This window comes from Caenorhabditis briggsae (assembly GCF_000004555.2).
Source record: "Caenorhabditis briggsae complete genome, chrX, whole genome shotgun sequence".
NCBI lineage: Eukaryota > Metazoa > Nematoda > Chromadorea > Rhabditida > Rhabditidae > Caenorhabditis > Caenorhabditis briggsae.
The window spans coordinates 5,348,927-5,361,621 of record NC_013491.2 but is presented as its reverse complement, the minus strand read 5'-3'; the positions used below and the strand labels follow the sequence as shown (position 1 = coordinate 5,361,621).

At 37.1% G+C, this 12,695-nt stretch overlaps 2 protein-coding genes across 2 annotated transcripts; both read left to right on the top strand.

Annotated features, from left to right (window-relative positions):
• Positions 1-2,113: 2,113 nt before the first annotated feature.
• Positions 2,114-4,464, top strand: CBG17387 (the record flags this gene model as incomplete). The annotated part of the gene is made up of 7 exons (XM_045239160.1): positions 2,114-2,284; positions 3,037-3,096; positions 3,146-3,310; positions 3,358-3,486; positions 3,568-3,675; positions 3,723-3,869; positions 4,237-4,464. 7 exons carry the CDS (start codon positions 2,114-2,116, stop codon positions 4,462-4,464), a joined length of 1,008 nt encoding a protein of 335 aa, XP_045096189.1.
• Positions 4,465-8,786: 4,322 nt separating this feature from the next.
• Positions 8,787-12,158, top strand: CBG17386 (the record flags this gene model as incomplete). Its single annotated transcript, XM_045239159.1, has 10 exons — positions 8,787-8,837; positions 8,924-9,045; positions 9,883-10,021; positions 10,074-10,204; positions 10,252-10,445; positions 10,493-10,655; positions 10,725-11,006; positions 11,060-11,147; positions 11,209-11,320; positions 11,962-12,158. The coding sequence occupies 10 exons, from the start codon at positions 8,787-8,789 to the stop codon at positions 12,156-12,158; spliced, it is 1,479 nt and encodes a 492-aa protein (XP_045096188.1).
• Between the last annotated feature and the right edge of the window lie 537 nt (positions 12,159-12,695).

Sequence of the window (12,695 nt, the reverse complement as noted above, 5' to 3'; positions counted from 1 at the left end):
AATGAATAAATTTTTGAACTGGCTTATAAACAATAATCCTATTGTGTTACGAACACTATCAGGTCTAGACCGGAAAAGGAAGCAAACTTTCGGGAAATTTCAGGGGGAAAATGTTAGAGGGTTCTGATTGTTTACCACACGAACTTCCGAACTGGTTTGTCTGGAACACAGTTCAAACTATGTACGAATGAATTCGAAAAATCTGAAATTCTGTTCTAGATTAAAGAGAAAGAAAACGTGATTCGAATAAACCTATTCCAGTTGAATGATGTATCTGAAGCGATTATTCACATTAAGGCTCTAAACTTAGAAATCGCTGAACAGAACATGTGTACTTGGGATTAGTTGATACGATTTCAGAAATAGAAATTGATATTCAACATTTCGTAGGCGGATGATAAGGCGAATGATAAGCTTTTTACAGAAAATTATGAGAATGAAACAATGCAAAAGAAATTTTGAGAGAAAGTTCACATTTCTTATACATCAAAACATGAATATTTTCATTCATCTGGTCCTGAGAGTTGGTTCAATGGTGGACACCAGTAAACATGTGAATTTTTATTGAAGAAACAGATGCTTTTTTTCTCGTTTGAAATCTATTGCAGAAAACAAAAAAGATCAGTGTTGAAGAATTATTGCTCAAAGTTCAGAGAAAAAGTTTTGAAAAAAATTTCAAAGTAGAGGAGACAGGACAGTTTTTAGGGTTTACATCTGCCCCTGCTCTGGTAGCAACATGGCACATTCAACAGGTGGCCCAGCAGTTTAACATCTGGGGGCTACTATGAACAAAGAAATGAGAAAATTACTTTTTGAGGCCTACCCTTCTTTAAAAGCGGCTACTACCAGGAAATTGTTGCAAATTCGAAAAATCGCTTCGAGACAAAAGCGTGAGATAAAAACACTGGACTTAAGAATTCAAGAATTTTAATTTTAGAAATGTTGAAATTTTCTTCTGAAGCGATTTTCCAGGTTTCAAAATTTTAACGTTTTTTTTTCGTGAAAATAATATAATGAGGTTAAATATTTTCATAGTATAACAAAGATTTTGCTAGTTGACCACTTTCTGATATCTTTCACAGGAATTAAGATATATGGGTTTAAAGTTTACTGTTATCATTTCTCTAACAAAAAGAAAATTACAAATTTGAACTTTGAGCCAATTTATTTTGGTCCCTGTGAGATATATAAAATAGTGGTCAACTGGCAAATATTTTTTTAAATATTATAATAAATATTTTGTCAGCCGACCACTTTTTGATATCTAATACAGGAAGTGAGATATAGGAGTTTAAAGTTTCAAGCCATTATAGTAGAGAATGGTATATCAGTTTTCCACAGAATGGGTCAAATTCTTGATGGTTGTAGAAGTTTTCAGAGCCATATTTTAAACATTGTGATATCTGCTCTCTAATCATGTGAAAACACGGATAAAAACACAAAACATTCAAAAAATGCCCACTGTTTGCTTTCTTCGGAAATCAAAAGACCAGGCTATTCCTGTTTTTGGAAGGGAGAGCAGAAAAACTGTTCAAAGAATGATTGCACACCACTGTTATCGTTGTTATTATTGTTTGTTATGGTAAGTGTGTTGTTTGTGGTTAACGTTCTTCCCAAAAATTCAATCCCCTCTCTTCTTCTTTTTTTCCACCAGCACACATTCGCAAACGGTGACATATACACAAGGGAGCTCATTGGAAATGCTCAAAGAGAGTGGCATTTGGGAATTCTTCTCCGAGGGACGCGCAACTACTGACCATCACCCTCCCACCCAGACGACTTGGCGCGTCCCGTTTCTTTTGCCTCTGTGTGTCTTCTCTCTTGTGCACCACGTTCTTCACCACGTTCGGTTTTCCTTCCGCGAGCCATCTGCCCCGCGATGTGCTGTGACGAATGGACCGCCCGCCCCGCCGCTCGCGCTCTTTTTCTCTAGTTCCATCTCTGTGGCCCTTAGCCCCCTCCAAAACCTCCGTGCTCGCCCAGGGAGAGCTTCTTATATTTGCCACTTACTCGTGTAAGAACCAGTCGAGACTTTAGTGTTCGACTGGTGTTATCCCCCCCCCCCACCCCCCCGTAAGTCGGGCTAATCACAATGATATGGTCTGATTTTAAAATGTACAAGGACCATCTTTATATGATACCGCATGCGTTGGTAGGAGGGTTATTCCTTCTATCGGTGCTCCCGAGGATTTCGGAGCCACTTCGAGTCAAGTTTCAAATCACAGCTCACGCGGTCCTATCTTTACTATTTTCTGTGGCTGCTCCATTATTTTTGAAAGCAACAGTAAGTATGGGTTAGGCAATTATAATACTGGTCAATAAGAGCCATAAAGTCCATAAGACACAGAAAATCGTAATGTTAATTTGATTTTCTGACATTACGACCATTTTCAAAAGTCTATAGCTCGGTTGTAAAGATTTAAATCACTTTTGAAATTTTCGATAGTGCAAAATAGGCCCAGATTAATAATTTTGCGTTTCCAAAACTTTCGAAAATCCTAGTTTTTCAGTTATTCACCGATTTTTGAGAGGCACTTTTTTTTAGACCACTTTGAACTGTTTTTCTCAAACGATCCCAATTTGGAACGCTATTGTGAAGAACTGCCCCACCTTCTTACCACCCTCACAATTCCAAAAACTTCTTGAGATCTCGATTACCCGTTTCTGACTTGCCCCCATCCCTTTGATCTTGCCACTATCTCTCTTTTCCTTCCCCACATTAGGATCAACTCTTGCGGGTTAGTCCTTCTTAGCTTCGTTTTTTACTATTTTCTTTCCCCGGTTACCATCACTCCGTACTTCTTCAAATCCTTCGAATAAACGAAATATATATAACTGAAAAAGAAAAAAAACCACGTGTCGTTCAGATATCGGGAAATAGCTGAAAAATTAGGAAATCTCGAAAAATTCTGTGACTGTATTAGTCAATTTAGGTCTGTTTTATATCCTCGAAAAATTTCAAAGTGATCGAAAACTTGAAATGTGACCTCCAGACTCCTGAAAATGGTCAAAATGACCGGAAATCAAAACTTTCAGATCAAGGGATCCTTCACCAATGTTCACGGATTCATTCAAGCCTTTTGCGCATCTCTTCACGTAAGTTCATCCGCTTTTTATGATTTTACCTCACTTTTAAGAGCTTTAGGTTGGTGTTGGCTATTTCCTCTGGAAAACCCAAAAACTCGGAAAACCAGAACGCGCAGCGATCTTCTCTCGAGTCCTATCCTCTTTCATCTGCCTTATCTTCCGACTCTTCGCTTTTATGCACATTTCAGGAAAATCCGCGAAAGGATTGGAGCTCTCTAATCAGGTAACTCAGTCTCCAAATAATTTTCCAGTGACCAAGTACTCTTTCAGTACCTCTACTGTGTAGCTTTTACCGATGGTTTGTGGTTCTTCTCTGAGGCGATTCGCATGTACCGCACCACTAAAACCAACCAAGATGAAATTGAGGCAATGGTCAAGAGAACCACTTTATGGGTTGAGGTAGGGCCGACTTTTATGACTTTAGATAGGGATTAATCCATCTTTCCTGGCGCCATATGGACCAAGGTGTCTTTATTGCAGGGTAAAGGTACCTTTTACATCGAAAATGCATTCTATTTGGACGCCGGATTGACGCTGGTTTACGCAATTATTCACATCTCGTTCCCTCAACATGTGCTCAGTTTAATTGTGGGTCTAGAAAATGAATGAAATGAATATGAAATAAATTTTTATAGCTCAAACCGGATAATAAACTCGATTCCCATCACTACCTATGGTGTCGATTGTTTGGTGCGCTCAACCTGATGCCAGTTATCACTTCAATGAACGCGAGATTTTTCTCGCCAGAAATGCAAGTGGCTTACATCGCGAGTCGTTTACTGGTAAGTCTAATGTTGATTCAAATCAGATGATCTAACCCTAGCTCACCTGATAATCAGTCAGCCTTGATAGCCTAGAAAGTAGCCATATCTTTAACAAGAAAATGAAACAATGGGGAAGAAGAAAGAGGAATAATACAAAATTCAAATCTCTAAAAGGGGGCGGGCCTAGAACCCAGAAGAAAAAAATCGCAACATATTTGTTCTGACCATTGCTGACGACACCAATAATTTTGACACCAGCACCAAAAATACAAATTTTCGTACCCATGATTCAGTTCAATAGCTCTGAAACGTCACTGAAAAGGTCAGAAGGCGTACGACGTAAACAAAAAATGCTGCTTAAAACTTTCTAAGATCACGTTTTCAGTCTCAATGCACTGTCTTCTTGCTCAATATCTACGGCCACTGGATACTAACGGTGTACTCGGCAAATCACATCACTGCTTTCATGCTCAGCGGATTCTTCACGTCATTTTTGTTCTCGGCGTTCCACCGTATCCACAAAATATATTTTGTGACGGAGCAAGAAGAAGAGGTTGTTTATGAAGAAGTGGTGGAGGGATCGGAAGCGTCGAGTGATAAGAAAACCGATTAAGCGGATCAACATAATCGGACACCACCAAGAGGCACAAAATGAAATATTCACATCCGGATATTTTTGCTCAAAAAAAAAATTATAGAATATGCTTTTGAAAACTCATTTACTTACAACTTATTTATTTTGCGTACAGACGAACACAAATTTTGCTAGAAAAGTGTTTGAAAATTACAGAAGGAGCGCATACAGTGATAGAAGCCATGTCCAACGGTTAACTTTGAGCTTGTATATCTCAATTCCAGGTAGAGATAACAAAAAGTAGCCAACTGATAAAATTCTTGTCATAGTATCACTAATATTTTATTAGTTTACACACTTTTGATATTGACGACAGGAATTGAGATAATTGAGCTTAAAGTGTTTTTATGGGGCGTCTTTTTGTTAGAGTGAGAGTGTTTACGGTATTTTAACATAACCAAACTTATTGTTTTTGTTTTCTAGTGATTTTTGAAACTTTTCTTTTATCTCAGAAACCAAGATAAACTGCAAAATGGCCTGAACCGTGTCTAAAAACCAATTTCAACGGTTGAAAATTAAATCACTAGTGGAAAGATCATTTAAAAGTTTTATATACTCGAAACAATCTGACAGTGTGCTCCTCAAACCATCAACTTCAAGCCGATATATCTTACTTCCTGTGAATGATATCAAAAATTTGTCAACTGATGAATTACTTATCATAATATCATCATTATTTCAGCAATTGACAAATTTGTAATAATTTTCACATGTAACGAGACAATCTGGCTTAAAGTTGAGAGGCCATTCCATTAGAGTGTTTAAGAAAATCACGAATTCAAGAATTTGAACCGAAACTAGCTCAGTTTATGTGCTCCTTCTGATTTTCAAGCAACTGACCTACAACAAAATTTTGTTCATTCTATATATTTTTTCTTTTTTAAAACTTTTTCTCTTTCAAACTTTTGGCGTTCACTGTGTTTTGCCTTCACTGTTCCTGAATTTGTTTCGGTTTTCAACTCATTCAGCTTTTCCTCTCTCTCATTTTTTTTCACTTCATTGGTTTTGTTAATATTATTTCATAACTTTTCATAACTTTTCCGTTTTCTCAATTTTCCGATAACTCATTTCTTGCTCATCAACCAACCAGATTTCCGTTATAAACCTAATTTTCATAACTAATAAATCATTTTATATTCACTACAAACTCTTTCAATCTTATTTGCCGTTCTCGTCAAACCCATTGAAACTCATCATTTCTTCCTCAAACTTTCAATACTACTGCGGAAGAAGACGAAGAGGTCGATTCAAGTAGAATGAGACACTTCCTTCTTTCTAATTCTGTGTCAAATGGAAAACCGCGTGTTTAAACTGGCCTCCCGCGCGTGTGTCTGTGTGGGCCTGCGCGTCTTCAAGCTTCAGGACGTCAGAATAATTGTGTCTTTGTTCATTATGTGAACGTTATGAACAAGAATTGGTAATAAGGTTTTACATATATGAGCTCATATTCATTGTGACCTTCGATAGGGCTCTAGATCCTATACTATCGAGTTTCACAACATTTCCTTCATTTTGAAATCGGGTTTCTTAGAAATTTGACTTTCCAAGAGATTCGAAAAGGATTTAAAGACACTAACTTTTCTTCAAGTTCAGACGCTCTAAATTTGGAATGAGACACAGAGGAAAATCATGGAATAACATGTTGTGTGATCCTGCTGCTAAAACATAACGTTCAGATTTGTTTTTCCAGGAAAACAGTGTTCAAAACACGTCCACACACCTGCCGTAGTGGACAGTTCAATTTTTGATTTAATATTTTTTCGAATTTCAGATTATTGATTTTCTAGCTGAATTTATAGAAGTGAGCCCGAACGAAATTTTAAAAATTTGTTAGTTTTAAGATTTAAAAAAATGAAGGAGACAATTTTAACCAGATTCAGTTGTTCACATTATTTTTTCTAATAGAAGCCTGTCCAGATTGTCAACTTTGAGCACAATTATCTCAACTGTTACTGTAAAAGATATAAATTATTTGTCAACTGATAAATTGTTTATCATAATTTTGCCATTATTTTATCAGTTGACAAATGTTTTATATCTTTCACAGGAATTGAGATAATTGAGCTTAAAATTTAGGATACGGGGGTCTTTTATTTGAGGTAATGCAAAAAATTGGTATTCACCTGAAATGTTCATTCAGTGCATCGAAAGGCTGAAAATGACATTTCCAGTCATGTTGTTTGTACTATAATTTGCTCTTCTCTTACTCGTGACCAGGACAGAATAATTAATTAATTTCACTTGATAGGCGTTCTCTAATTTTCTCGCTTTTGAAATGTTTTCAGCTTATTTTGATGTATTCATACCTCTACTCCCTTGTAAATCATATTTTCAGCATTTCACAACCCACGTGCCAAAATCCATTATCCTCTTTCGCATTTTAAATTGCTTTCTGCTCGATTTCTCTCAATCGCATTGGCCATTATACAACGCATTTGTTATTCATAATCTCTTTTTCATTCTCGCCCATTTCCTCTCACTATTTTCTCCAAACACCACTCCGTGGTGCGATAATTTTAAAAATCGGAGTCTTTCTGTTTATTGACCTTTGAATCAATAAGCGCGTTTCAACTAGACAAACACCTTTTTTTTTTCTTCCTCCATCTTTTTCTCTCCACCGACCCCCATAAGTTTCTTCGTAGTCCTGGTCTCGACCCGATGTCTTACAACCAGCTTCTGTGGAACTTTGTCGTTGTTTGGTTTTTGAACAAGCCTTCTTTATATCGAAAATCATCTTCCTAGATAGATGGAATAGCATATAGTGAAATAGGAGAGTGAGAGAATTAGATTGAATGTGTGTGTGTGTCCGTAATCGAATGAAAATTACGACATACTCGGTTACGTTTTCAATTTTCTTTAGTGTGTTGGTCGTGTAACCATTGTTTTCCTTGCTATTCTGTTTAACAAGTATCACATTTATCAGGATGGGTCAATGTTCACATTTTTGATATTTTTCGAAAGAAGATTTCTTGAATATTCACAGCTGAAATCAAAATTAGTATTTGTAAAGTGCAAAAATATGAAAAAAAATATGTTGGCTTAGACTGAATCTTAAAAAATGAGATAACTGCCTAGATAATCCATTGCATTTCCTCTAATAGTAGCTCATTCAAACCGTTAATTTTAAGCTCAATTTTGTCGATTCCTGTGAAAGATATCAGCATTTTGCCAACGGATAAATTATTTATCATAATATCATGAATATTTCATCAACATGCGAAATTTCGATATCTTTTACAGGAATCGAGATAATTGAGCTTGAAGTTGGTGACGTGGATGGGCTTTTATTAGAGGAAATACGACAATTGTTTTCTAAAAAAATTTTTTAAAAATTCGATAAAACTTTTTTTCCATCATCAGGTTGAAAAGAATTCTTTTGAATTAACTCTATAAGAATAACGCTAAATTTGTGCTTTGGGAATCATAGCTCAAAAAATCTATTACACTTTTATCAGGTGCTTGGCATGACCCACTAGTTTAATATGAAAGCTCTTTTGCCCGGCTGTTAGTGTAAATTAAATAGAAAACTTTCGCAATTCGGAAAATTCCTAATCTCATGATTCTTGATTTGTGATAATACAGAATACATAATTTTCCTTTAATTATGTTCTCTTCAAAACCCCCTTTTTTTCTTTCTTTTTTCAACTTTTTCCTGAAACATAATAAATTTTTTTCTTTGCATTTTCTATTCATTCCTCTCTTGTCCTCTTTTTCCTCTCCATTATTCTAGAAATGTATAAAAATGTGTCCTTTGTGTGTCAAAAAGTCATAATGCTTCTTCTATTTCCCCTCGTCCCACGTCACCTCTCCCAGAAACAATGCAACACGACTCTTCGGTGAGTAATGACGGGTATGCGGTAGGGCGCGAATGCAACAGCACTTGCCATTGCCCGCCAAACACAACGTGGACCCCATACGCTGTTGTAAACAGAGAGGCCTCATTCATTCCCCTCGTGTTTTTTTGCGTTGCCCTCCGCGTCCCTTCTTTTTCCTCTTTTTCTTGTCATGTTGCGACATCTCCCTCGTTTTTTTTTGCTTCTTTTTCGCCATTTAAAGCAAGTTATCTCCGCTGCTTTTTCCATGTTCTTCTCCTCATTTTTTTCGATTATTTTCAAAGATCATATCTATGTTTTTTAAAAGCTTTTTTTTCAAAAATCACATTTTTTGAGTCTTCCCGTGTCACCATTTAATTTTTAGTGTTCTACAAACAATAATTCAAAATTAGTTTCAGGACCGGTGCATGTAGTGATAAGAAGAAGGACACACGACAACTCTCCATTTCATTCGTATTCATCAGCAAAATGCAGAGTAACACTGATTCCAGCGGCACCAGTGGCACGTACAGTCAAACGGTGAGTTGTTGTTGGAAAGATCGATTTTTCCAGAGAAAAGGAATCGATGTGTCATCATAATTTTGTCATAATAAATGTGCCTGCAGGTCGGCCTTCTATACGTGTTCAATTTGATCGTCGGAACTGGGGCGTTGGCACTCCCTAAGGCATTTCAATCGGCTGGATGGCTCCTCAGTATCAGTCTGCTTACATTTTCGGCGTTCATGAGGTAAATAGGGATGGAGATAAACCAGAAATTAGTTTTGACCAGGATGAAAATGATTCTCTAATGGAAAAATGTGAAAAGAGTGTGGAAATTTCGAACATCACAAAATGTTCTGACAAAATTGACAAAATGTGGTCAAAATACTTTTAAAAATCCATAACACCCGCGAGTCAGAAGTTTTTGAAAATATCTTCTGCAAATTCAAACTGAACAAAAAAGCTGAAGTATACATAATAGGCTCGTTAGACATACAAAAACGTATTTTTCAGTTAATTTTTTGGTCATTTTTTATCATTTTCAGCAGTCTGGAACTCCGCTGTCAAGGTCTCAATCAATTTGAAGACGGTGTAAAACAGGCCTAGAGTGAAAACTTTGCATTTACAGAATTTTGGGAAAATCCTAGTTTCTGCTATTTGTCCATTTCTGAAAACACGTATTTCAAACGTTTTCAGTTAAATAATGGGCTAAAAAAGTGTCTTTCAGAAATCCGTAAACAGCATAAAACCTAAATGCGAAGTTCTCAATTTAGGTATGTTTTACGCCCTCCAAAATTCTCAAAGTGACCGGAAGCTTAACAGCTGACCTCCAGACTTCAGAACATGGTCAAATTGGTTTAACATCAGCTGAAAAATATGTTTTTTCAAATACTTATTTACCAGTACTGTATACAAAATATAGAATCGACAATTTAGAAAATCCAAACATTTGGTTTTCCAGCTCTAGATGTATTTTAGGCCTACACATGATTAAATAAGAAAAAAAACTGCTTGAAAAGAGCATAACTACAACACCTACTAATCTAGCACACCCTAGTCATAAATCCGAAAATTATATTTCCAGCTACGTCGCCGCCACATTCGTCATTGAAGCTCTCTCCGTCGCCAACGCAGTGCTCTCCAAAAAACGGCGTGTTGAGTATGACGACGTCGTTGTCGCTGATGGACCATCAACCTTTGAGATCGCTAAGAAAGTTGAAGTGGTTAGTTTGTTTTCCCATTTTTATGACCAATAAAACAATTCTTGTTTTTCAGAGCGAAATGGCATCCATGTTCTTGTCCAAGGTCTCACTGGTGTTTTCTTACTTTGCGATCATTATCTACTTGTTTGGTGATCTTGCGATTTATTCGACCACCGTCCCGAAGTCAGCTATGAACATTGTTTGGTGAGAAAAACACTAAATGGTGGATTTAAAAAGTTTCATTCCTTCAGCTCTACTATCAATGCGACAATTGTAAAGTCCTCGGATCCATGCCACGAGTCGTGGCCAGAAATTCTGACCCGCATGACAGTCTACCGATTCTTCGTGATCGTTTTTGTAGTGGTTGTGTGCCTCCCAATGGTCATCGCCGGGATTACCAAAACTCGTCACATCCAAATCATGACTACTCTCTCAAGATGGGCTGGTGAGTAGCGAAATTAAGGAGTAACGATGTTAATTTGAGCATTTTAGCATTCATTCTGATGATCTCATTGGCCACGATGCAGTTGTCCAGTCAAGGAGCCGCTGCTCATCCGCCAGCGTATAATTTCCATGGATTCGGATCACTTTTTGGTTGTGCGGTGTACGCCTTCATGTGTCATCACAGTATTCCATCCTTGATCACTCCAATGAGGTAAATTCATCGAGGCGGCAGGAACTTTATTCTTGTCTTAGAAGAAATATAAAATTGTTAAATTTTCAGAACTAAAGAAAACGTGTTTGGAAAAATCGCTGTAGTCTATGGAATCGTTGGAGTCTTCTACTTCACTCTTTCCCTTACCGGAGCCTTCGCCTTCGAGCACGTGCAGGACATCTACACCCTTAACTTCCTCCACGACGACAACACTTCTTTAGTCTACTCCATCATTGACTACTTCTTGGCTCTATTCCCAATCATCACTCTCACCTCCAGCTACCCTATTATCGCTCTAACACTGATCAACAATTTTAAAGTGGTCAAAGACATTTTGTGTCCAAAGACTGGGTAAAATCGCAACATTTTGAGAGAGCAGCGGTTGTTATCAGTGATAATTTCAGGCAGGAGAACGAGTCGCTTCTCGAAGCTGATAACCAGGTTGAGGACAATGATACCGATGATGAGCGCGAGGCCAGAAATGGGAACCCTGCGAGAAATGAGTAGAATAGGGTAGTTGGGACGGGAAATATAGTGTTTTTTTTTGTTTCAGAAGACGATTTTCGACGTACTCGTGCCAACGCTGGTCTTGGCTCTTCCAACTTTTTTGAGTTTGCTCACCGATGACATGTTGCTCCTAGCTTCAATTACTGGAAGTTTCCCAGGTGAGGAATTATACGCAGAAGAGATACAGTACCGGCGAAAAACTGATTTTGACTTTTTCTGTTGAAAATAGTGAACTTTGCAGTTCTGAAAAAGTATTTTAATTTTTAAACAAAAAAACTTAACAATTCCAGGAAACCGAAAATTTTGAAAAACTTGAAAGATTCTGAAATGTCAATTGCCTGAAACCTTCGGCTTTATTGTTGTGGTTGAAAACGTTTTCTATTCACGAAAGGACAAATGTCACTGAAATGTGTATTTTGCCACTTCCAGGCCGTTTATTTCGCTTTATTGGATTAGTGCTAAAAATTGCCAATTCCTTAACTGAAGCTTTATTTTTGCTCTAAATATTCTGTAGTTTTCAGACTAATTGATAGATTCTGGGCTTTCAGACAAAGTCACTTTTCAAAATTGACTTTTATTTTGACACTAATACTTCAGATGAATTTTCGATTGGAACGTCTGAAAATGAGCATTACAGAATAATTCATCATGATATTCGCAATATTTTATCAGTTGACAATTTTTAGAAATCTTTCACATGAATTGAGATAAATGAGCTCAAAATTTACAGTATCTGAAGATATGCCAATATTAGGGTTCTCAACATTTTTTTTCCTTTTTCCCACTAAATAATTTCCAGGAGTCGCTGTCCAATTTGCAATCCCATGCCTCTTGGTCACCGCTGCTCGTAAACACGCCCGATCTGTTCTCAACTTCCCGGTGCCACGCAAGAACAACAGCCCATTCCAAAGCCGCTTCTGGATTATGCTTATCTCGTCGTGGGCCGGCTTCTCAATGATTATGGTGCTCTTGAATCTGGTCGGTGTCAAGTTCTAGACTCGTTTCTCAGTCTATACTTTTTGTGCATTTTTCTATCAATTTTCGATTCCCAACATCTTACGGATAGTGTCTTTTTTCTAGTCGCGTTTTTGTCCCCCTCCCGTTGCATTTCACTCTTCTTCCATTCACACACACTTTGCCACTGGTTTTTTCTTTCATTTCAAATCCCGATTCAAAAAACTCACTCACATTTCTTTCCTTCCTCTCATCCGGCCATATGCAATACTACCTGTTTTTTATTGTGCAATACCGTTCATCTAAATTAAAACAAATGGCATTTCCTAGTCAAGTCACAAACTAAAAACAAAACCATTCACTGATGTTTCTCATATGTGATGAATTAATGATTTCTTAAAAAATAAAAATGAATATTTTTAAAAAACACTAAACGACCAGTAGATGTTTGTAGGCTTACTGTACCACTGGTATACAAAACTCATTATCCGCCATTTCGACCATTTTCAGGAATGTGGAGCTCGGTTTTTGAGCTTCTAATCACTTTGAAATTTTTGAAGGGTGTGAAATAGACCTAGA